This window comes from Alosa alosa, chromosome 1 (genome assembly GCF_017589495.1).
Source record: "Alosa alosa isolate M-15738 ecotype Scorff River chromosome 1, AALO_Geno_1.1, whole genome shotgun sequence".
Lineage (NCBI taxonomy): Eukaryota > Metazoa > Chordata > Actinopteri > Clupeiformes > Clupeidae > Alosa > Alosa alosa.
The window spans coordinates 38,672,385-38,698,589 of record NC_063189.1 but is presented as its reverse complement, the minus strand read 5'-3'; the positions used below and the strand labels follow the sequence as shown (position 1 = coordinate 38,698,589).

Here is a 26,205-nt window from a genome sequence, read left to right as displayed (position 1 = left end):
GCGCACATGTGTGTTAAACCCCTGACTCTTCAACATACTCACAAAGGCTTCCTTTTCATGGTTAGATGCAGTTATAGTTAAGTAATACTGTTCATGGCTGAAAAGTCCATTTGAACTAGACCAATGCAAGAGAGCGAAAGGGTAAGAGGAAATAAACACACACCTGTAGATGGCGATGTTGAGCTTGGGTTGAGCAAGTAGCCACTGGGCTCAAACAGACCTCCAGAGGCTTCACTGGCCAGATGGTCTAGAAGACTGATATTGCCAGAGTGGAAGTCTTAAGATGTATGTATGTATGTATGTGTGTGTGTGTGTGTGTGTGAGTGAGAGAGAGAGAAAGAGAGAAAAGAAAACACTTTAGTGTCTTGCCTCTACAAACTCTAACAATCACTCACAATAAACAGCATCCACAGCATAAAAGGACATATAACAGTATAACACATACAAAAGTGAATAAAAGTAAAATAAAAAGGACTTTTTTAAATATTTGATTGTACTTTATTTCACTTCAGGCAAGAGAGATGATAAAGTAGTTGTATAGTTGATGTGTAAGTGTACTTGTGTTCTGAAGGTATAAAAAAAAATCCATTTGTTGAGAGGGCAACATGCTTGGTGTGTAACAACAGCTTGGTGTGTAACAACAGCTTGGTGTGTAACAACAGCTTGATGTGTAACAACAGCTTGGTGTGTAACAACAGCTTGGTGTGTAACAACAGCTTGGTGTGTAACCCTACCAGGGAGGCTACAGCGTGTGCACAACTGAAGCACTCAGTTCATGTCACGTTACAATAGTTTTAGAAGACTGGTCTAACTTTTTAGAACGTATGCGCTGCTATCATGTCTATCAAGCTGTTGTTGCAGTTCCATTGATTACAGTGGAAGCTGTTGCAGCAGACGCTACGCGAACGGAACACTTCAGTTATGTGCCTGGTGTAGCCTCTGATTCCAAGATCACGGTGACCCATGGTGACCCATTGCCTCACTTCCAGGGAGTCTAAAACATGCCCTATCTCTGGTTGTTTCATTTCAGGGTGCCCCAGAACTGGCTGCAGCATTGCCAGATGTTTTAGTGCCTAACTCTCACAGTAAGTCTCTCATAGCTACAATAGCCACTGTTGGTTAAGGCTTATATTATTCACTCTTGTTAGGACAAATCAGCCACATAAATGAAGGGAAATGAGCAAATAAGCTCGTAAATTTTACTGAGAGCTTTTTCCAAAACATGCAAGGATTTGCAGAGCTTATAAAAAGGTGTACTGGAAATGGCCCCATTATTTCCAGCCGTGGATCCAAAAGGTCAGTCTAAAACGTTTCTCAGAGATCACTTATTTCTTTTACGGTCTCTTCATAAGGAGCATGGAATTTGGTCATTAGGCAATAATAAATGTTCAACAGCCACCCCCTTTGGATCTCGAAGGAAGCGTTCTTCTCTGTATCAAATTAATAGGTGGTTTTATTTAGCTCAGGTCTGACATTTCTAATGGGTAATTATCTCTTCATTAAACTCCAGATGCTGTTTAAATAAAAAGCATCTGCCAACAAATCATCATCCAAGACCATTTCACTGCTTCTGAAAAAAAAGTTTCTTTTTCAATTAACCATTGTTACTAAATAGCATTGTTCTCAAAGGCAAAACTCTGGCACACCACACATTCCCATCGTATTCAAATGACAATGTTTTTTTCCTGCAGAAAACAGTAAATCTTAATGACTTTAGTAGGTTTCAGTAAGTGTTCAGTTCTGCACTGAATCTAAATAAGGACACACACAGCAGACGGACTTACCATGATATGCCCCTGTTAGGTCAGGATAGAGCCCCTCATGTTTCGGATCACACTGGTCCGTCAGCAACCCCAGCCTGTCGGGATGGGTCAGTGGTTCCCCTCGGCCTCTAAGCAGGCTTACTTCTGAGAACATCAGCGACGAATGGAATCTATGGGCGAGACAGGCAGGCACTTGCGTCCACTTCACCGTATTTCACTGACGTAAATTACAGCCCACAATTTCGGTCATGAGGAATCAGAGATGCAAAAGTCCGCTTTCAGAGAGTTCTACCATGTGTTGGTTGTACCCGTGCACTCAACACAGGTGATTACGTGAATTAGCTGATCTACCTGGCTGAGGAGTTGTGGCAATTGCATTCAGTTGGTTTAGTGAATGGTTGGAACAAATATGTGGTAGGACTTTTACTTTCTGAAGCCAGACATTTACACCTCTGTGAGGAACTCAGAAGGGTCATGTTAATACATGGGGCCATTCCATCTGCGTGTGCTGCCACATAGAGGAATCGTATACAGGCATGATTGAGCACTCACAACACGCTTTTAATGGGTTAGATATGTTTGACTTCCCCCACTACCCTGCGGATAACAGCTGACCCAGGGGCAGTTTTTGAGTAAAAAGTAGTGTAACGCGCTACTACTAAAAAATTTGGTAACGTAACGTAGTTCCTTTTTCAAAGTTACTTTTCCCAGGGACAGATTTGACAGTGACGCTGCTTTCTCAGCTGCACACTTGCGCAATAGGCACGAGCTCCACAAGGAAACCTACGTGACAGAGGCTGGTGGCATGAAGTGCAATCATAGCAAGTGAGACGCAGCCAACGCTAACTTCTGAGAGATGGAGGTATTCACATTACTTCGAACTCGTTGAAACTAAGGGGAGGAATGTGAGTGTTAGTTGTAGCCTACACTGTGCCCTGATTTTGTCCACTGCCGTTAACTCAACTGCCAGCCTATTGATACGATTTGCACTAGCTTTGCACCAAATTTCGGAGGAGCGCCTGTTTAATGAAAGAGGCTATAAAATAAGCCCTCATATATTTTGTGTTCACCTATATGCCCAAGATGTATCGAGGCTATGTTTTTTGATATTGTTTCATAGGGCTTTAGTGGTGGTGTTGAAGCAGCCCAATGTTTTCTTGTCAAGTGCTCTGCTTGTGGCATTTTTTATAATAAACAGCACAAAAGAAATACCTGTTATGTCCTCCATAGTACAACGTAGGCCTACAGATATTGGGTTCTGCCCAAAGTCGAGCAACATAAAAGTAATGTAATAGTAACGAGTAACGTTAAAAGTTACTTTCCATAGAGGGTAACTAAGTAAAGTAACGGGTTACTTTTTTGAGAAGTAACAAGCAAACACTACTTTTTAAAAGTAGTGTAGGGGACAGTGTGAGGACCCTTGACTGTCTATGCAGAGCCAGAACCTATGTGACCCAGAATCAGCCTGCTAGATTATGGAGTGTAATATGTGACAAAATGTTCAAACAATACTTTTCAAATTCAAACAAAAATCAATTAATCAAAATATCAAATACAAAATGAAAACAAAAAAAATTACCGCTCACTTCACGAGTCCACCACAGCACTGTACGTCCGTCAAAACCGCCAAAACGAGAAGAGCAGTCATCTTGTAGTTCAGCTGTCAGTCAAAATGCATCAGCCAATAGGAATGCACCCCAGAGAAACCCACCCACCCTTTGCAAGTTTTAATTTTTTCTTTGACTTTATTTTTTTTGTTTTCATTTTGTATTTGATATTTTGATTAATTGATTTTTGTTTGAATTTGAAAAGTACTGTTTGAACATTTTGTCACATATTACACTCCATACTATGTGGGCACGATTCAGATGAAAAGCATTTATTCTAATAAAAACAAGAGCAATGCAACAAAGAACTGAGAGCTGCTTTTGTGAAAATGACTGGGATTATTGGGAACTCATATCTGACTAAGGATTAACAGCTGTTCTAGCCTCTCCCAGATGGAATGCTACCTACTTAAGACACTATGGACCAATCACCCAGCTTTGTTTTTTTTTTTTTACCATCATCAGCAGTGAAGCCTTTGGTTATTTCACTGCTATTGCACTGACTCATTTTGACCAGGCCACAACAACCACACGGCAGGAACGTTCTGTCTTCCTTATACAGGGCTCATTCCCGAAAGTTCTCTGGCATTAGACAGGAATGTGTGACAAGTCACTATAACTCACCGCTGCTAACTTTACCCTTTCAGACCTTGCTTGTTTCACTAACAAGGCCCTTTAAATTTTTTTTTTTTTAAATAAATCTGACAGCCAGCCTGCAAAGCACCAAACGAGAGTGTGGTTCTCATATTTGAATTGCCTTCCTTCTTCAAAAGCAGCAATGTTATGCGTTTCATGTGGAACCGAGTGTTTGTGTGGATGACGTGCGGGCCCGGCTCCTCTGGCTGTTGTGTTTTGCAGGACGCTGGCTCCTGGCTCCTCTTGGACGAGAGGTTTGGTGTGATTCATAAACAGTCCCGCTTCTGTCAGAGCCGCTGAAATCCGCCCAGGCTTAAAGCCCGCTTCTTGCTCAATTCAGATCGGCCATAAAATGTTGCAGTCGAGATAATCTATCTTCCAAAAATGCTGCTTTACTGGACAATTCCCATGTCAAAGGATATAACTTTAAATGTAACACAGCCTTTACTCTTGGGCTTAAACGGAACAAAATAAAATAGAAATAAATTGCACTTCTTCAGGAACTGATGAAGCTAACAGATGTGTGCATGGGAATAAAGGAATAGGCCTAATATAAATGAGGAGTCCCCCCGTCCAGCAGCAAAGTCACGTCCAAAACTGTGGTGCTTATGGGCTCAGTGAACTCTCTGCTTACCTTTTGGCTCATAACGGCCCAGAGGTAAATCTGATGGTTGAGTTTGGCCTTTTGCAGAGAGGTATTATACAGATGTTTATAGTGTCTTTTGAGCAACATTCACGTTGTGGCCTTAAACCTTGCCTAAGTTCACAATATTGCTATGCTTGTGCTTGAGATTTGAAATATGATTTACTCGTTGTGGATGAATTTCTATAAAAGTTAAAAGTCAATCAACTAGAAGCTCAACTCATTTCAAAGCATCATATCATTAAGGGTGAAAAGAGAGGATTCTTTTATTTTAACGTGTGGATCGCAATTCCTGAAGCCCTCCTGTGTGAGAGAGCAAAATGTGAAAGCAAAAGAGTGAATGTGAGAGAGAGAGAGAGCGAGATGGTGGTGCTCGTGTTGGCAGAGGGTGGTTTGGGGGTGCCTCTGATGTTGCTGTCAGCACAAACTCAGGAAACAGTTCCACTCTTCATAGTTTTACAGCTCTCCTCTCCGGGCGCATTAATCAGTGCCAGCTGACCAGTGCTGGCCGGTAGGAATGAGAGGAATCTTTCATTCCGCGCACCAAAGTCCCCACTGTCTCATCGCACTCATCCTCCTCCTGTTGATGTTGTTTCTCTCCCCTCTCCCTGGCACTTCACCCCTCCATTTCACGCTATCTCACTTGAAGTGATCTGGCTCTTTCTCAAGGAAAACTCTCTCTAATGAGGACAGCTGATGCTGCCAGTGCCAGGACAGGTTAAGAGAAAGGAGGAAACTGTAAAAGTTACACTCCTCATGGACTTAAGTTGTGAAAGTTTATCTGTGATGTGACTGACTTTTTTAGACTGTCAGAATCAAGTTTAAATATCAATTAAATGAGAGACGGATAAATAGAGAACTGAAGCACACTTAGGTCAGTCATTGCTTTTCTCAATAAGTAAACAGTGAACTGAAGCTGTTCATTTCTCTCTTGGAACAAATACTGAGTCACACTTGACATACTTGTGCTGAGTCATGGTTTGCTGGGAATAATACCCACCCAGCCACCCTGAGTGACTATGGGCTAGCTCTCTAAGCTCCTCTGTCTGCAGCAAGATTCCCATAAAGATGCCAAGTAAGACTAAAGGTGTCCTCAGAGACAATCCAATCTGGACACAAAAGAGCCTACTATTTTTTAGTACAATACCAGATAATGCTTTATGGTAACAAAACAATGTCAGCTGATCTGACACTCATGCTTGGGATTTCATCAGAAAGGAAATGTCTGCTGAAATATCCATGCCTGAGATATCCATTTGTGATAACAGTTAGGACAGGACCCTAAATAGGCCATTTTATGATAGGCTGTCAAAGCAGACCAAAGCCAGCATCGATGAATCATGTTAGATATGTTCCCCTCTCCATCCCCATAGAGACTGACACACAAGCAAATGTACACACACACACACACACACACACACACACACACACACACACACACATACAGATATACATAAACATTCCCCTTTAGAGCGAATAAGTAACTGCCAGCCAAATGAAGGACATTTTTCCGCTGATCTGCTGATGGATAGCCACCCCACAGTAACCCCTGCCCCCTCTCTCCTCACCACAGATCGCATATTACCCATGTATCACTAATACATTCAAACTGACACAGGGCACCGCAAGCTCCGAGAAATAACAGCACTATGTGAAATTCTAAATGACTGCAAATGGCTCATTTCAGCCAGTGTAAACACATTTTGCAATGAGGTCAGTTCCTGGTGGCAGGCGAGGGAGTGAAGATAATTTGGTTTAAAATGTTTAATGTCTTTCAAAACTATCGGTGGGGGAAAACAAGTGCTGGATTGGTATTGACTTTGGCAGGCTGTCACAAACCACAGCCGCTGAGCGTTTCTATCGCCCACTCCATCTTCGGCCTAATGGTGACGGACGGTTTGGGCCATGCGTGGAGCCGAGCCGACGGAGGTGGAGGCTGGTGGTTCTACACCGACAAGCACTCTCTAATAGTACCTCATGAAAAAGTACTACAAGTGGTTTACTCCGGACTCTTGGCTATAAAGGCTTTCTAGGTTCCAAAAGCACAAAGGGGGTTTAGAGCTCCTGTGTCAGCTCTGTTCCTATCTCTCCGTCTTAGAACAGCTGTTTAAAGAGAAGCCTGTGAGTCAAATCTTAAGCAGGGCTTCTTTCCATTTACATTCATCATCTTTTATTTAGTATTTTTCTTTGTAACATTTGTGGTACCAGACAACAAGGCTATAACTGCCTTAAGTGCTTTTCATAATTCTTATATTTGCAGGTATTTTGACGACAAGCAATTCTATTTGCAAGTATTTCCATGACGCTTAAAAAAAGTTACTTTTTAGCGATTCTGGAAAAAGTGACTATGGAACTGTTCGAAGGCAAAGGCAAGAGCATGCAAATCTCTGATGAAAATATTTTGGTTCTGGTTCTGTTTGTGTCTCCATAGTTCCTCGGTGCCTCTGCCCACGGGCCACTCTGGAGGCTATTAGCTGCAGTGGCATGCGGCTGGGCTTCAGCTTGTGTTGCCATTTTGTAACTTTTCTGCTTGATGCACAGATATGTCTTACAGATGGTCCCCCCACAAGTGACAAACAGTCCATCAGGCACCATGGAAACTACTTCCATCTGGACACTAACAAGGCCACTTCAGTTCGTTTTAGCCTCAAACGTCAGTGCCACTCTTTGAGGAAGATCGGCTACTTCAGTACAACGCAGGGTAGAGCCTGGCGTTGAGCTCTCCTTCCTGCATCATCATGCTCAAACTGCTGTCAATGGCAACAGAGTTTGTGCTTCTAATTCAGGTCTTTCATATTACTACACAATGACTGGAACTTCATTCAAAAGTGAAAGCAGACGGTTGATCAGCTGTGTTCTAAAGAATGTTTGATTCAAGTTCAGCGTGTTGTTGCGAACTATTTCAGCAAATGCCACGATGAACGGTAACAAATAGGCTAGGCTATGTAGGCTAAAGTCATATCGTGGGCAGTTTATTATTTCGTTTTGGCAAGTAGCTGTGTAATAAGCGGGATAATGTATAGAACGGCGGTCATTATTGGGAAAATAAGTCCCTTCAGGGCGGAACAAGACCCTTCCGCTGCATGTCGGGGTCCGGTTCGCCCTGTCGGGACTTATTTTCCCATTATCACACGGAGAGAAGAAATACTCTTTTCTGATTGGCTGGCGGGGTGGCTTTTAATTCTGAATAACGTGACACCTATGAAGTAGATCTGGTAAAAAAAGTTTTATCGCCGTTCCATATTAATGCTTATGAATCGTAACTATAACAACGATAGTAGGACGATGGTTGAGCCTGGAGGCAGGCTTCGCAACAATGGAATCAATTAAACAAGCTAACTGTCCATACTATCGCTGTAATAGGGCCAACGAAAGTTGTACAACAAGCTGAACTAGCTTCTTTTTAAACAGAACCGCGTGTTTCCTTTGCTTTACAGTGGCACAGGGCTCGAATGATCTTTTTGTCTTTAAGGGGGTCTCTCTATCTCATAAAAAGTTGGCACACCCCGTGCATAGCCTAACAAGGCGATGAAATAGCCTAGGCGTACAATATATGCGCACGGTAGGCCTAGGCTTTACCTTGACACACGCACACAACAGACATAGATATTTCATAGAAATTGATTGCTTTTAATTAATTTCAACATATTATTTATTGTTATAGTCCATATTTCATTTCAATTTCACAATACAAAGAAATAGACTAAACGATTTAGTCTGTGCCATTCTCAATTTCACAGCGTAACTCATTTGAACCAGACCACCGTCTCAGATAGGCTATCCTCAGTGTCGAACACAATAATGCATACATAACTTATAGACAGGGAAAAAGCACTAACTGGCAGAAATTATAAGCCATTGGAGCCAAACTATGTTCTAGTATTGTTGAACCGCGGAAAATTAATAGACAAACAATTTTGGAGTTTGCACTGAGAAGTTGTCGGGTAGCCATTGAATATTCCGACATCAGAGATTGCTGGTGTTTCAAAATATCTGGGAACTTTCCGGAGCTCTGAATGGCAGAGGATAGCTACAGATCATCAGACAACATAGTCATTGTAGGCTGCATTATAGGCCATAATTTATGGCTTTGTCAATCAACATAGAAGAGGTGAAGTGCAAGTTCAACAATAACAGGACTTTTTTTTTCAGCACATATCAAACAATATAGGCTAGCCCAATGAACGCCTATGTAAATAGACAAAACACTCGCATTAAAGCAGGGTGACTTCTTCAGATTTGCGAGTGCTGTTAAAATGATCGTATACGGTTTGCTCATATTGGTGTGGTGGTGAAGTGTCATGCTGCGTTCAAGAGCGTAGGGTAGGTCTACGTCCCGTAGTAACCTATATTTTAATTTAACGTCTTTAATGGTAAGATCGCACAGGAATGGATAATGAGCGGTTGTTTAAGATTAAATTGCAATGCCAGACACCTTCAGATATGAGAGACCCCCTCAGGTTTTTGACTTTGTTGCTTTCATGGGAGCCAGTCCTCACTCTATGGGAGCTCGGCTTCCTCTGGCTCCCACGTAATTCAAGCACTGCAGTGGCAACCGGGTGATAAGCGAGATAACGGCCTTCGAGGTGTGTCCGGTTATACGGAATTAATGGACTCGGGCGGGGAGTTCTTTGCCCCTCGCCCTCGTCCATTAATTCTGTATAACAGGACACCTCGGCAGCCATTATCCCTTACATAATGACCAGCGTTCTATACATTATCCCTTACGTAATGTGCTGCTCACCTGTTCGGCAGGGTCCTCCCTGGGGACATAAGGGGTAACTGCTGAGGGGAGCCCCCAACACGCTGCTGGAGGTCACATGGTGTGGAGGACAGGTCTGGGGGTGTGGCCAGGGCCTCTGATAAAGGGATGATGCTGGATTCAGAGTAATCCTCCGCCCCTGAGGAAATAAGACAAATAAAGACAAATCTCGAAATCACAAAATCCAATTTATGGTTCACCCACAGGGTGAACAAGTAACTATAGATCTCAGTTAAAAAAAAAAAAGTTGATAATGTGACATATTGGCAAATTTTAAAATAATCTAGTTGAAACAGTGCATGTGAAATGATTTTAGTTATTCATGTTCACAGAAAGTTTATGCTCTATTTTTTAAAACACTAAGATATTTGTCTCTCCTCTGGCGAATTGAGTCTTTTGAACTATGACAGATGTTTTCATTTTCATCGTGGTCCTCTGGGCCAAATAGCCAGCAGTCCAAAGCAATTAATGTGGACAACTCCCTTGGCTTTTTGACTCTGAACCCTGACCAAAGGAGCCTCAGTTCACCTGACAGTTTCTTGAGCTGGACATAGCCGCCCATAAATGAAGATGGAAAAGAAAAAAACAAGTGAGAACGCAGTAAAAACATGGTGGAGAGAGTGTGTGAGCAATGGGGAGAGTGGCCAAAGGCCATCAATCCAGCAGATGCCCATCAACTGCCTAAACAGAACGCTGATGAGCCGTTTGGAAGAACTGATGTCAGCTGACCTGTGGGGAATGATGGACAGAGATACTGGTGTGATATGTTTCTTCTTCACACATAACCTACGCCTATGGCTGGCTCATTCCAATCCATTTACAAGGCTCTGTGTGTTGTACATGAGGCCACATTCTGTGAAAATATTAACAAGGCACAGCTCATCCATTTGTCATATAACCAGAGATTGAGATAGCGTGTGTCATCCAAAATAAGAAACAGAACTATCAACAATTTGCGTGACTACAGTTTATCTTCTCCATACGAGTTTAATCGAGTATTCTACCAACCCTGGACATGGGCACCCTGTGCCTCTCACACGGCATGGAGCTTGGGGTTGTTCGGTAGCACGGCGGACTCATTGACACGTATTGGAATTGGAAACTGTAGGACCTGACAAAGCAGACATCTGCAGTAAAGGAAAGAGGGAGATTCGCATGTGCAGCTGAGGTTGTTGTTGGCGGTGTGGGATGGTTCTGTGCTGTGCTGTGTGGTGTGGAGTGAAGTTCACCTGGGAAAGAGCAATCATGTGGTGTGTTGTAGTGTAGTGTGGTGCGGTGTGGTGTGGTGTGGTGTAGTGCGGTGCGGTGTGGTGTGGTGCGGTGTGGTGTGGTGTGTAGTGTAGTGTGGTGTGGTGTGGTGCTGTGTTGTGTGGTGCAGTGGTGTGTTCTGTGGTGCGGTGCAGTGTGGTGCTGTGCGGTGTGGTGTGGTGTAGAGTAGAGCCGAGTGGAGCTCACCAGGGAAAGAGCTGATGCAGGGTTGTGAGCGGGGCCCGGCGGGAGCAGTGGCGACGGCGGTGACGGTCACCCCGGGGGAGCCGGGCTCCATCAGGCCGGGAGCGGCGCTCAGGAGGGAGTGCAGCGCCAGACACTCGCTCATGCAGTCCGTCTCTACCTCAGAGCACAGCAGCACCTGTCCGACAAACAGCCAGACGGACAGCAGGGCAGTGCAGAGAGCACACACACACACACACACACACACACACACACACACACACACACACACACACACACACACACACAGGCACCCATCAAAAGCTAACCTGCTAAAGCCTGGAGCAGAGACTCTGGACAAACTGCTTGAACACTCACGCCTAAACAGGATTCAAATTTAACTTTTTAAAATGAATATCTACCAGCCATTAACTGACAAATGGTCAAATATCTTCCAGACACTTTCATATTTATCCAGCATTTGGCTGATGACTCGTGCTAATTTAGGCCCTTGCACATGAACACACACTCACTAGATCAGTGTTTCTCAAAGTGTGGTCCGCAAGCTATCCCAAGTGGTCCGCGGGCAGACGTGGTAAAATATAATATAGATGAGTTGTTTGCAATATTGAACCAACTTGTATGTAAATCCAAACAGTTCTGCAACACTGTGTAAGCTACGCCATTTTAAATCATATTCCTCTGACTGAGTGAGTATGTCTATTGTGTAATATACTGTTGAAGTAGGTCTACTGTTTTTTATTTTTTAGCTAGGTGGTCCGTGAGGTTTCTATTTATTAGTTAAGTGGTCCTTGGTCTGAAAAAGTTTGAGAAACACTGCACTAGATATATTACAAGGCTTGACATATAATACATGTATGCAAGTGGGAAAACACACACATAAATTGTCCATGTTCATTTTGAATTTGATGCCAGCAATACATTTTAAAGTTGAAGTTGCATTTCGTGTCCTTGCTTTGGACATGCCAGCAATACATTTCTAAAAAATATTGTATCGTTTTCCCACTCTACCCTAACCTGACCCTAGCCAGATGAATTTCGTTCCGCTTAGCTCCGCTTAGCTTCACTCACATCCATCTGGGACCTCTTCCATTGAGAGTGATTTTATGGTACAGCCAATCAGGACGCAGGGCGGGAGTTTCATAGACGTGACATAGCGTAGAAGCGACTGTGAGACTGTTATTAGCGTCACGGGTTGGCTTCGATGTGAGTGGTTGAAGTAGCACGTCAATAGATGACGGACAAGTGGCTTATTCAATCATATGCAAGCATTTTTGGATTAGGCCCAGCCTTCTGAAGCAACACTTCAATGGATCGGTTCCAGATGGATGAGTGGAGCTAGGCGGAGCGAAATTCATCTGGCTAGGGTCAGGTTAACTCTACCCTTCACTTCTGGGAGACTTTGCCTCTCTGGGATGCTCTTTTTATACCCATTCATGTTGCCAGTTAACCTAGCTAGCGTTGTGAAACAATGCAACATTGTGCCTGTTTCATAAAATAGTGCAAATTTGTCAGTTGTTGTCTATGTTCTTTTTGGAAATAAATATGGGTTTGTGTAATTTGCAGATCTTCACGATGCATTTTTTTTTTTATCAACATCTTGTAAATAAAGAGAGTGTATGAACATTTTTGGAAACAGGGTTGAGCACATTACAACAAATAATAGAAATTATTTATTATTATTCTGTGCTCACTAAATCCTTGAATAATTGGCTATTGCAAAGATAAAAAAGTAACCGCAGGTCAAAACAACATATTGTAAATACAACAGACCTATTGTTTTGGATTTTGAGGCATTTAGGATGATTCCCTCCTAAAGGACAATAAGAGCTATAAGTTGATGAACAACCTATAAGTTACACAGTTGAGAAAATAAGTTACACAGTTGAATAAGGTTTCATAAATCTCTCTGCTGTGCAACAGTGCATCATTTCCCAAAGCTGTTTGGATAGCACCAACAGGTCAACGAGAGCTTAAAACACCATTTTAAAGTAATTGCATACTTTATTAAATGAAGCTCAGATGCTTGTTTACCATCTGTAAATTGCATGGGTCCCACTGGGGAAGGCTGGTCCCCAGCTTCTTATCTAGAGTGCAGGCCCACATGTGGTCCTGCTTACAGCAGTGAGCATGTGGGAATACACAATGTCCCCCACGCCAGCACCACCCTCATCCCCAGCCCACTCCATCATCTAATACACACAACCACAGAACAATGGGCCTTTTCTAGGGAAATGTAATGAAGAAGTGTGTGTCTATGATCCATCATCTTTTAAAGAGCAGTTCACGATTATGCATGGACGGCAGTTTATTATTTTTTTTTAATTTATATGACAATGTGGCCATATATTCCAGAAATAGCTACGCTCTCATAGGGATGTCTTGACTTGTCCTGAAATGCCTTACTTGGGAAGTTCAACCACTTGAGTGCAAACATCTGTCAACTCCTCTAAAAGCAACAGTAGGGAAAGACAAGTGCTGTCCCCTGGCTGAAGAGGACAGTCCCTCTGGTCGCGAAAGTTCTTACCTGGTCTCGAAGCTGCTGCATCTTGACAGTGTGGGCTTTGATATGCTTGCGCAGGGAGCTGGGGTCTGTGTAGCGCTTGGTACATCCGGGAAGCTGACAGGCATAGGGCTTCTGTTCCCAACACAATGCAAGCCAGATCAGACACAGAGAGGGACTAAGGACAAACACATTTGGCCTTGTATACTGTGAACGATGACTTGCAAAGAGCATTCAAACAGCTGTGGTTGTGAACAGACTGTGGCTGATCTAGGATAAGCACAGGTGCAGTGCGATAGCTAGTGAGTTTACAAACAAAGGCAAAGACGTGTTAGTGTAGTGTGGGACAGATAGCCAGATCTGTGAGAGGAGTTCATGACCACACTTGTAAAGCTATTTGACAGCTCTGTAATTAATACAAACAACATCATACCTTTCAGCTGTGTAACCAAAGGAAAGCAAGCAATGTGAGAGACAGACAGACAGAGACAGAGAGAAAGACAGAGGGTTGTGTGAATTCTTTTTTTAACAATCCAATAACATTATTAAATGTCTTACATCATCTTGGCTGCTGGAATTAAAACTTTGTTTATATTCATAACAGACTGAAGGAATGGTGAAACGCACTGCTGTACACATTTGGGGTTATTATGAACAGATATTTTCCACACCTTCCGTGCCGCAGCTCTTACAGCCGCCACAGCAGCAGCGAGTGATGACGGCGCCGTGGCAACAGCTGTCAGGCCCACGTGAAGCCGAGAGCCCTTACATGCAAAGCCACCCTGCTTTAGCGCGGCCCACCGTGTTGACTTGAAGTGCGCGGAGGAAACAGATATCACTGGCAGGCTGGTTGTTACAAGACCTTTATTAGCTGGCCTGAAACCCAAGCGGCGAGTGCTGCGGGCGACGAGAGAGACAGACAGAGAGAGAGAGAGAGAGAGAGAGAGAGAGAGAGAGAGAGAGAGAGAGAGAGAGACGCGGCCAACATTGGTAGCAATGAAGTGGCTGTCTTCCCCTCGCTCCTCTCATTAAAGTGAAACGGGATCTCGTCGCCGGAGCCCACTGTAAATCCTGACTGGGACTCTTGTGTAAATAAAGGGCCTGTTATTCTAAGGGATTTCGCCGAGCTGGAAAAAGTGACAGGCATACTCCGACCACTTGTTTGTTAGTATTAGTCCTAATGGGCTTGATATGCCCCCTAATTACCGGAGAAGACAGATGGCCAGATGATTTTTTAAAAAGGGGGGATAGGGTAAATTGACATAGATTAGAGAGAGGGAAAGAGAGGGTGCTGTACGTCAATGGCCATAAAAACAAATGGTAAAACTTTAAACAGTCAAGGCCTTCCTCTGCGGTCAAATAATTGTCAGCATATTTTCAGCAAGGCTTTGGAAGTAGATGAACCATTTTGACTGTGGAACACCCTATTTTAATCCCTTATGCTTGCTGAAAAAAATAATCACGGACACTGCTGATGATATTTAGGTAAAAAGTATGTACAGCTGATCCTTACATGACAGACAGACTACAGAAGGAGAGCGAGGAGGTACCGTGTCCAGGTGAGTGCGCTGGTGTTTGGCCCGGTCGCTGGAGTTGCTGAAGGCCTTGAGGCAGCCGGCGTGTTGGCACAGGTAAGGCTTCTCCCCGGTGTGGCTGCGCAGATGGATCTTCAGGTTCTCCAGGCGAGAGAAAGCCTTACTGCAGCCCTCAAACTGTACACACATACATACGACGGAAGACACTCACAGTGACAAACCAACACAAACTCTGCACTTCTCCTGGAGAGAGAAAGCCTTATGGCAGCCCTCAAACTGCACATACACACAGTAGACACTCACAGTGACAATCCAACACAAGAGGAAAAACTATACACATTCTTTAAACATTTTAAAAGCCATTTGTAACAAGTCTGCATTTCAAGCTCAGCAGCCCAAGAATTTTAACACATTGAAGACGTAAAGTTCATAGCCATGTTGTGTGGTAATGTCAGCAAACAAACTGATTGCCAGGTTCCTCTAGCGGTGTTGGCACATGGTTTCAATAACCTGTCTAAATACCAGAGAAGTCCTGGTTAAAGTATAATATGACCATGAGGTTACAAAGTCTAGTCATTAATAACAGCAACCCTACCACCCATCCCACATGCAGTACCTACAGAAATGAATGCTATGCATGTCTTGGAAAATGGTGACACACCATAAAATTGTAATTTCCTGAGCTGCACTGTATGTAGCAAAAGCTGTGAAGAAAAGGAGTTAGGATCTTGTTACATAGAGAGGCCATGGTCAATTGTACTTGCCAGTTCAGTATACACAAGAAGTGAAATATAACCTCAAATATCACACAAACATCGCCTTGAACCCAGATTGTACGTTAAAGATTACAAAATATACCAAAAATCAAAAATTGCTATGATGGCAAAGATCCAGTTTGCACACACACACACACACACACACACACACACACACACACACACCACACACACACCAAGCTATACAGTAATATATTTAGAACATGAGCAAAAAAATTGTTTATGAAAAGTAAATTCATCCGTATTCCTGAACTCTATCCAACAACAGCAATCCTATTTGATTGACATGCCCAACAAATCAGGCCTTCTCTCTCCATACACTAAAGAGTAAAGACAGGAGGTTATGCGAATTTAACAGCTTTTTCTTTAAATTATTTTTTTCTGTGACATGAACTTGGATGCTGATATATGTGTATAATGTGTATATATAATACATTATGTGGTGAGCTGTTATCTGTACACCACATAGATGTCTGCCTCTATCATTTCTACAGTCTGGTATGAACACAATATTGTGTAGCAATTTCACACACACACACACACACACACATACACACACACACACACACACACACACACACACACACACACACACACTAGGGCTATAGTCAAGACAAGTCCGAGACCATAGAAAAAACTTCTTGAGTCCAAGACCGGACTCGAGTACTACAGCCCTGACACACACACACACACACACACACACACACAATGTAGTTAAGAAGTATTATACACTGATGAGCTAGCCTTACTCTGAGAGAGGAATGCAGTATAGTGATTATTCAGGTTATTATCAGCACTGCTAAAAAACACTTTCTCTTTTTTTCACTTTCTCAAAGCAAATTCAAACCACCAATTTACTCAAAGCTTTTACATTTTCAGCAGTAACTTAAACAACCTTCTGGGCATCTTAGAAGAAGCCTTACAGACAGACTATCCACATTTCATTGTTGTGTATTTTTTGTATTCTTTTTATTAGTTTTCCAAGCCTACCAACATGTCTTTCAGTAAACCCCTTACAACCCACAAATAAATAACCCATGCACCCAGCTTTTATTTTATAAAAAGTAATTTATGGATCTCAAATGTGCTGAAAAGTCCACTTGCTCTAACAGTGAGACGTTTTCTCTGAACCTTTTGAAATTACTCACTTTATGCTTGGCTGGACTGCAATATTAAAATCATAAATCATCCAAATGTCTTCCAGATGGACACCCTGCATTCACTGCATATATCAAACAAAAACCTGAGGCATTGCCATGCATCAACATGTCAGCATCCTGCGTCTGCGTATTATTCTATGAAGGCCTGCGCGGCTTTTGAGTAAGAGGGCAAATAAGCCCAAAGGCAGGGTGTTGCTCTGCAGTCCTCGTCAGGCTCAGCGCGGTCCGCTGACTCATGGTCAGGCAGCCTTCATCCAGCACATTATCATGCCCTAGGGACACTGTGATGGATTCAGCCTTCAGGCACAGAAATGTTCATGGTATACGCACAAAAGAAAAATAAAAACTGTGGTAATTTCTTTTTATATGCAATTTATGTGATAAGTGTTTTGGGTGCCTTGAAAAGCATTTAGCCTGTATAAATGCAATGTGTTGTTGATTGTGTGAGTTGAAGTTTGAGGTCTGTTCCAAAATTCATTTCACTCTCCGATGACAACCCTGTGGTTTACTGATCAGTGTGATGCCCCTCTGGACCCATGACAGGACACTCTGGCTGTGGATTCTCATCCTCTTTGTCCACTCTTGTGCTCTGTCCTCCAAATGTTTGAGCACCATCACTAACATTTCCCTGCACAGATTCATCAGTGCAGTCTTGCCCTCTGAGTGCGTCAGCTGCCAGCCGCTGATATACAGTCCCCTGATTCATTCACCGTGTGACACAGCCCTGTGAGGCTTACTCCTCACAGGTCAGCAGAAGCTTTCCACACTCACCCAATCTTAGGTCCCATTCAAACTGCAGGCCACTAGCGACAAGCGACGGTGTAATGTTAATGTAATTCTGCGACTACAGGCAAAATAACCACTAGAGACAAAATTAAGATAATTTCAGCTTTTGAGGTGACAAGCAATAGCTGACGAGCAAATTGTCGAATAAGTGGGGCTCTACTTGCCCTTTGTCTGATATGGCATAATACTAAAAAAGTCACCAAATTAGTCAACAAAACCATTAAATGTTGTTATTTATGTTTGCTGCAGTTTCATGGCTCTATGTGGAAGATGACTAATACATGTTGATGTTGATGTTAAAGTTTGCTAGTATTTATGATAATATAACTTTATTAACCTCAAGATGAGCCTGCATACTGTGTGACGCTGTAATTCATAAATGTAAGAGGTGAAACTAGTAAAAAAAAAAAGCATCAGCGAGCTGTCCAAAATATGTGTCTATATTAGTGCTCCATTAGAATAATAACAAGTAATAAAATCTCTGTATTAATGAGGGCATTATACCTAGAAATATTATAAAGTTTAATGACCAAAACTGGCAGTGGTAGTTCATGGGATCCAGCATTACAATTGGGAATTCAACTGGACTTGGAAAATTACTTGTAACTGCAATTATCATTTTTCATGCCTTACGATTTGTCCACTAGATAACCTCTTATTAATACATAGGCATTTAATACAGACATGCAGCCAAGCAGTAAATTTCCTGTTGTTAGCTCTGTATCATTGACATCTTTGCAATATTGTTTTTTCCACTTGGAAAATAATATAAATGGACAAGAATGTCTGTTTCCGAAGTAGTGTTGACATTTTAAAAACGGACTGTCACGAGAAGTCCTAAAACTGAAAAAGACTTTTGAGTTTCTTTATTATTGTCTATGTCAGCAAACGTGTTTCCCATAATACAATTTCACAACTGACCGGTTTCATCAAATATCCAAGTCCTTTACTTTCACTACGCCATAACATCAAATACAAATGAACATTTCATCCACCATCACAATGCCCCGCCACTGAAGCTGGCCTGTGGGTTTACTGCGGCTAACACACAGCCAGATGAGGTCAACACAGCAAACAGGTCAGTGAACAAACAGGAAATGAGTGCATGTCTGCTCCAAAGTAACTAATATTTAATCACTGGCTTGTATGAAGTCTAAGAGCCAGAGGTTTTCGCGTTTGTTTGGTTTTCAATTCACGGAAACATCCAAAAAAATCCCCATTCCTTCTGAAAACCTTTGTCCAAATCAACCCCCACATAAGGACTAACTCTTCTCAAAACTCCAGAACATTCCTGGCCTTTCCTGAGGGAAGCCTTCGGTGTGCAATGCATAGTGAAACAATACACCAAAAGAGACAAGAAGAGAAAAGCTCAAACCGCCTCTCCATCTTCAGTGTGCAATTTGACCACATAATTTAAGTTCAATTGTCTGGAAAGGTCACTGATGGCAAAATCAATGTGGCAGACCTCTTATTAGTCAAGTGTCCATGAGCGATGAGACCTGTGGGTTTGAGGAGAGCTGAGGTCGTGCATCAGTTCAGCTTTACCCACTAAACCTCACAGCAGTCAGAGCAGTTTCGTCCTGATCGGGCCAGGGATTCTTTTATTATTTATTACAAGCGAGGGGAAAAACAGTGCTCTCATTAAGCATTTGCAGGGAAATTAATTTCTGTGACCGATTGTGACAAACAACAATGTGAAAACTTTCTCAAATTATAGACTCTGTTTATATACCTATGCCCTCTATAAAAGCATGACTACATAAGCATTCACATCACATCTCAAGAGTGGACATAGACTGCAGCTGTTGGTCCACTTCAAGTATGTCTATCTCTTTCTCTTCTTGGTCTGAACGTGAGATTGCTGATGGATGCTTACTGAGCCCGTAAGGAATAGCAGGATATTGTAAAGAGACTTATCTGTAGTCCACTGCCTTGAGCAAGAGGCAGTGGATTAAATCGTGTTTTCATAACATTTAGTTCAACTCACCATGCACTTGTTGGGCTTCTCCCCAGAGTGGACCCTCATGTGGATCAGGAGCTTGTAGCGGGCGTTGAAGGGCTTGTAGCGGCGCACGCAGCCGGCCCAGAAGCAGGTGAAGTCCTCGCCTTTCCGCTGGTCCACGTGAACCTTCTCGATATGCCTCACCAGCTCCTCTGTCTGCTTGTAGGCAGCGCAGCAGTCCAGCCACTGGCAGGCTTGCTCGTCTCGGGGGGACATGCACATCTCACCCCCCTCCCTGCCCTTGCACGGCTGCCCAGCTTGGGCGTGGGGCTCCTGGGACGAGTGCCTGGAGGTCATGAGGCAGTGGTCCTTCAGATCCGTGGGCAGACACTGCTGGGAGTGGAGGTGTTCGTGTGGTGATGGTAAGGTGCCACATGGCGCCGGACGGCGGTGGCGTTCCTGGCCGAGACGCGCTCGATCCTCCTCGTGCTTCAGGTGAAAAAGCGCCTGGTTGCACGGCAGGAACAACTCGTCGCCCGGCTCCTGCTTGAGAGCGACGGGCAGCGGCCCATGAAGGTCCAGCTGCTGCTGTTGTAGAGGGACATTTCTGATGCTGTCGTGGTGGCCAGCTCTGGACAGAGGAGGCGTGGGGAGAGGGGCAGAGCTCAGGTGCACAGACGAGGAACAGAGGGAAAGGTTGGTGGTTGAAGAAGATGAGGAGGAGGAAGAGGAGGAGGAGTAGAACAGAGGTGAGGAGGTGAGGGACATCGAGGAGGTCAGTGGATGGACACAGTTCTTGGAACTGTGCGAACTTTGAGGCAGCTGGACCTGAGGACAGCCAACCACAGGACGAGACCCTTCTTTGCAGACTCGAAGACAAGTGGCGGTGGCCTTCTGGTTGGAGCTGATGCTGGAGACCATGCCTATGTCCTCTGAGGCCACAGACACCGGAGACATGGGGGAGAAACAATACATGTTGCTCAGGAGAACCGAGTTGGTCATAAGCTGCGAGCTCCCTGGGGGCGATGGAAAGGGATGGAGGTTCTCCTCAATACCAAATCCTTGTCGGAGGCCATAGGGACTGAGCTGGACCTCAGAAGGACCAAGGCTCGTTGGTCCCATGAGGACACCTGGAACAGCGTTTTATTTGGTCGAGGCCCTTAAAGGTCTGGTCTGTGAGCTGGACCTGAGAGTCTCCTGCTGTCCTCTCTGAATGGGCAGGAGACCAAATGCGCTTAAACAGGAGGTGCCACAGCACCTGCACATATTCTATTCTCGCTGAAAACCTACAAGACAGAAACATTGGATGTGATTCAATACAATTGCCGGAATCTGTTACCACAGACGCTTTGAAAGTCTGGGATTATTAGTGACTAAGATTGAGTGAGATCAATGATGTAGGTACCTTGAAAGAGTCTGCTGCTGTTTGGTGTGGTGCTGGAGCACTGGACTATCAGATAACTGCAGTGACTAATTCTCTGTGTCATTTTGGATCCACTTCTACTCTTCTGTTTGGTTCAGCGCAGCCAGCTTTCCTCTCATCAGCTTGCACTGCTGTGCTCTCTCAACTGGAGGATTAAGAAAATAAGACAATTTAGTCAAAGAAGAATTAGTCATATCTACCTCAGGACCCACATACATTACACATTTATACCATATATATATATATATATATATATATATATATATATAGGCTCTATTCTTGTCCCTTGGGGGTGGGGCAGCAGGTTTTCTGAGCTCCACCAAAGTGACCTTCCATCTACATCTAGTCTTTTATAAAACCTTGACAGACAACAGACAAACTAGAAGGAAGGTCAGCTGATGTACAGCAAAATGGATCCCGCACCATCTGCGCCAAGGCCATTCAGAATCTGCTCGCAGCCTGCAGACATGTTTATTTGTACTTCTTGTAAGGTGTGCAAGTTGTCAGTGCGATTTTGGTCTGAATGACATCTCCAACCCCATGGGCCGGCCGGAGGAACAAACAGTGGCTTGTGCCGTGTCAGATGGCCTGGAACATGGGCCAGATGAGGATGCAGAGCCTAACGCAGGCGGGAGACTTAATGGAGCAGATCTCACCACTAATGAGAAGCAGACAGGCCAGAGCTGAGCAAAGCCCATGGCTGTCCAACAGTCACACTACTGTACAACGGGGCTGTACAGTGCTACATATGTAGCACATGCTACAAAAATTCAGGATGCTAAGGATTTTGTGGATTGTGCTACAAAACTATCGATATCTGTAGCACCAGTGCTATGAGCAAAGAAAACAAACAGCCCTGCAGGATCAGGATCTCAGGAACCTTTCATGGCCCGACAGGTTTTGTGATATGGCTTTCAGAACAAGGTTTTATCTATATGGCAGCCATTGACAAAAAAAACTTATGGCCTGAAGGAAGAAAAAAAAAAAAACAAGAAAAAAAATTTAGACCTGCAATCACTTCCCTAAAAGGTCATTTCACCAAATGTGATTTGGTTTTCAGATTTCTACAGTCTCAATGAAGTGTTAAAGAATGTGGACCCCAGATAGATCAAGTCTCTATGGAGAGTGAAAAGAATCAGACTAAATAATTCCTAAATTTCTAAAACATAAACGCTTCCACTTTTTATCCATATGATCTAAAACAAGATATCTTGGTTCACAGTGTGGCTCATTCAGACATCTGTGCTGTGACAGTATCTATTAATTAGAGCACATGATCTAATATGGGGTCTACTACAGGGTCTATTTATGACTCTACATTTTTGTGGAACATTATGGCCATCATATTACGAATTCCCGTCTTTCTGAATTCTTCCACTTGTTTGTCAGTGCTCATTTTTTTATCCCACCAACAACACTGTACTGTGATTGAAATCTACACCACAATATAGAGTGATGCTATATATGACCAACCACAGAGTCTCCAGAAAGACTATAATCAAATCATGAAGTCAACATGTGGCAACTTGAAAAAAAAAAAAGTCTACGTTTTTACTTAATGATCCTGGAAGCGGTTTGTGAGTTTATGCCTGTAGTTTCCTGGTACACTCTGTTTAATAGTATTATTGGTCTTCCAGTAAATCTGTCCCGTTCTCCACACTAAAGGCATGGCGTCTTTCTCGCCAGAAGTGCGGTGGGAAGCTAATTAGAAAAGCTTCTGAGAGTGCAAATGTGGCCGCAATATGAGGGGCAGTGCCAATGCCAAAAAGCCAGTATGTATGTGCTACATGCTACAGGGAGGTTCCCCTACAAAAACGCCTTGGTTCTGACTGCATGCAAGATCAAAAGCATAAATCTGTCAAAACGTCTGACATGTCTGAGTAATTTTAATTAGTTAGACATTTGTAATAAAGTGACTGTTCATTTTTCCATCACCAATTACATCAGTGACAAATGTGTAAACATCTAACTCAATAGGTAAACTTCAGTCAGTGGTTTTATATATTCCAATGCTCCATTAATTTGACCTGTGACTCAAAATGAACCATTTCACAGACTGTGTAGAAAGTGGACACAGAATGAACAAAAACATGACAATGGACCAAATCATCATCATGTCTCTGGAAATGTCTCAGCATTTCTTTGGAATAATATGATCATTATCCTCCTGAAAGGACATTAGGTCTTTTGGGCATGTTTGTAAGACCTTTCTTGGTGCCATGCAGCCTGGGGCTTGTTTTGTAGAATTGTTTTCGTGAATAAGTGAAAGATGATTAAAGCTCCACAAAATGTTCTGGAGTAATTGTACAGTTAATGGAACTTTACACACAGGCACCAATCAATTGGTTATTCTTGAGATTTACAATCAATGATGTAAATGTCCTTGTGCTAGTCTCCGTGACCATTTAACAATTTGGCGGTTGACAATATAGATGTCTGAAATGACACTGTGGAGTGCAATTAGGATGAGCACATCTCATTCTTTCCACATTCTGTTTTGGATTGAGTTATTTACAGTGGATGGGAGGGTGTAGCAAATGGATGCAAAAGCATTGGGAAAGCAGTGAATCCCTTTCTTGTGGATCTTTACCTTTTGAACTATTCTTTGACTATATTGCCCTTCTATGCTTTTATTTGTTTTTATTATTGTTTGGTTTTGTTTATGTAAAGCACATTGAATGACCTCTGTGTATGAAATGCGCTATATAAATAAACTTGACTTGACTGACTTGACTTGTGAGTGTGCAAAGTACTATTTCATTCCACAAATGAATACTTCTGTAACTTTCTCATTACACCCCATATTCAGGCAAGTGAATCGACATTTTTCCATAACAGAACTTTCACATCCAATCATACTACTTTAAATGTTTTTTTATAGCCACAATACACTGCAACACTGCACAACAATGTGTTGCTGTTGAAGACAGATTGCCTTTTTTTCTCATTCTACACCCAGTTTTCAGCATTCAATTCTGTTACGTTTCACGGTTCAGAGCCCCTGTTTGGGTCTCGGAGGGACCCATGCAATCTGAAACAGATGTGGAAAATATATTTTTTGAAACACTCTGCTACTTCCTTCTGCATTGTCTTCAATGCTGTGTCATTTTATCCATGTCAATTAGTGAATGGCTATTTTTAAACAGTGTTAACATACCTCTGAATTTCAATACTCCATCAGCAAGAACTGCATTGTCATACAGATTTTGTACAGACCTCTTCTTGTATTAAATTTCCCTCAGGGGATCAAAAGAGTATATATACTTGTATATTTGGTAAAGGAAAATAAACTGTATGTGGAACTGTGGGTAGAAAGGGAAAGAGTATTTAGCATGCCATCCATTTGATATAAGAAAAGCATGTGTTTTCTGTTAAAACCTGCTCTGTTTTAGATATCATTGAAGTTCCTTTAAAACAGCTGTTCAGTTCCAGGAGAGGCAATGTGTTCCTCTCAAGAGTAAATATCTTGGCCTTGAACTTGCTGAAGCAGTGACAATGCAACAAACCAGATTCAAACTGATTTCATAATGGAAACCAAGGCTTCCAAGAAAACTAATGACTCAGCATTAAAATATGAAAACATTTAAAGATGCTAAGAGACCAGATGCACTGGTAAGAAACTAATTCCCTAGGTATAAAGTTTTTGGTGTGTGGTAAACTGTAGTGTTTGAAATTATAAAAAACAGGAACACCAAATTTGACCAACAAGTTTCATCAAACACCAAATACCATTCTTAAAAAATCTCAAAATGAAAACATATGATAACATATACGTATATCTACATGCATAAATCACACAGCGGCTTTGCTAGTGTAGACACAAAGAAAAGCTTTTAATCTGTTATGGTGATTTAATCTGAGTCAGTTACATGTTAGCAGATGGGCCATTAGACAAGTCTGCAAAGGCAATTTACCAGAATGATGGAGAAACTGGGGAATATGCCTGACGTGGCAGTCAGGGGCTTAAGATCCTTACTTTGGTGACAACTTGAACTGAGAATCTGATGTGTGGAAAACCCATATATGAAAACACAGGCTATTTTGAAAGCTGGAATATTCCACGGCATCCATATGGAAGAACAAGTTGTACAACAAAATAAAAACAGGTATATGCAGATTTTACGGTTTTCTTTTCCACAAACTATGTCAGCATTACCAACTGAATTCCATAACTGCTGCTTTTCAATGCTTATGATTTGAAGTTTGACACTGGTCCAACTAATCATACATGTTTAAATGCATCTGTGAAGTGTTAATGACCTCATTTTATTAAGTCAATCTGACAGTCAATCTGTTGCTCTTTGCTAAGGACTAAGGAAGCACACAGTAGGCCCGAGATATACAAGGGCCAAAAAACGTCTTTGCCAAAGTGTGTGTGTTGAGACACCACTGAGTGTTAAAACAGGGTAATTTACAGCGGAGATACAACAAAGTCCAGACATGCTCTATTTACTTACACAGTAATGAAACACGTTTATTTTACAGAAAGCGAAAACAAACACTGGCCAAAACCTCTGGCTTCCCGTGTGAGTTCTGGCACAGTCTAGGCCCTCGCATTCCCGCTGTGCGTGGCAGCACCATTCCAAGAAAAGGCCCTCTTTCACAAACCACCTTCAAAGGTGGTATAACTAACAGCTAAAACAACGATCCACAGTAGACGTGCCGCCAAGTCTTTTAGTGTCATACGGCACTTAGTGGAGAAACTCTTTAACAAACACTAGGCATATTTAAACCACAAGCAATATGGCAACTTCGAGGTTCAATCATCATCTTGTATGTTAATCTAACTATAGTGAGGTGGAAAAACATTTTGTTTATTTTTTTAGTAAAATCAAAAGCACATTAGTAGCTTTTCTTATGCCTGATACACTCCGGTTTACACACCATGACATCAGGCACACGCCTTCACCTTCATGGCATCATTTAAATGACGGGCAAAATGTAATGTCAATGGTGTCTTGCACATGAGTTATAGCTAGCGTGTAGTGTGTGGGAACATTGATCTGACCTACTGATGTTGGTGCTTAGAATATTGCTCATGGCATTAAAGCAGCGAATAGATTTTGCCTTGCACTTAGCCCGCCATTTAAATTAGAGCCACAACACAAGCCTTCTTGGGATGACGGTACTCTTCAGGAAAACTCCCACGTACACACATATTTCCAGACCATGCTTACGTCTTCACTGCAGGTCTGTCCATCTAGATTGGTCACATGC

General features: G+C 42.7%; 1 protein-coding gene across 2 annotated transcripts in view; it reads right to left on the bottom strand.

The window, feature by feature from the left end:
* The window catches only part of LOC125299480 (zinc finger protein GLIS1), a 32,407-nt gene that overhangs the window by 441 nt on the left and 5,761 nt on the right, over positions 1-26,205 (bottom strand). For both annotated transcript variants that reach the window (XM_048250768.1, XM_048250774.1), the window contains exons 2-9: positions 20,971-21,133; positions 19,611-20,851; positions 14,917-15,078; positions 13,391-13,501; positions 10,867-11,041; positions 9,394-9,550; positions 1,785-1,933; positions 164-277 (exon numbers count right to left, since the gene is read on the bottom strand). In XM_048250768.1, coding sequence (XP_048106725.1) covers positions 164-277; positions 1,785-1,933; positions 9,394-9,550; positions 10,867-11,041; positions 13,391-13,501; positions 14,917-15,078; positions 19,611-20,687 — 1,945 coding nt within the window. In that variant the 5' untranslated portion in view covers positions 20,688-20,851; positions 20,971-21,133. The remainder of the gene's footprint in view (positions 1-163; positions 278-1,784; positions 1,934-9,393; positions 9,551-10,866; positions 11,042-13,390; positions 13,502-14,916; positions 15,079-19,610; positions 20,852-20,970; positions 21,134-26,205) is intronic.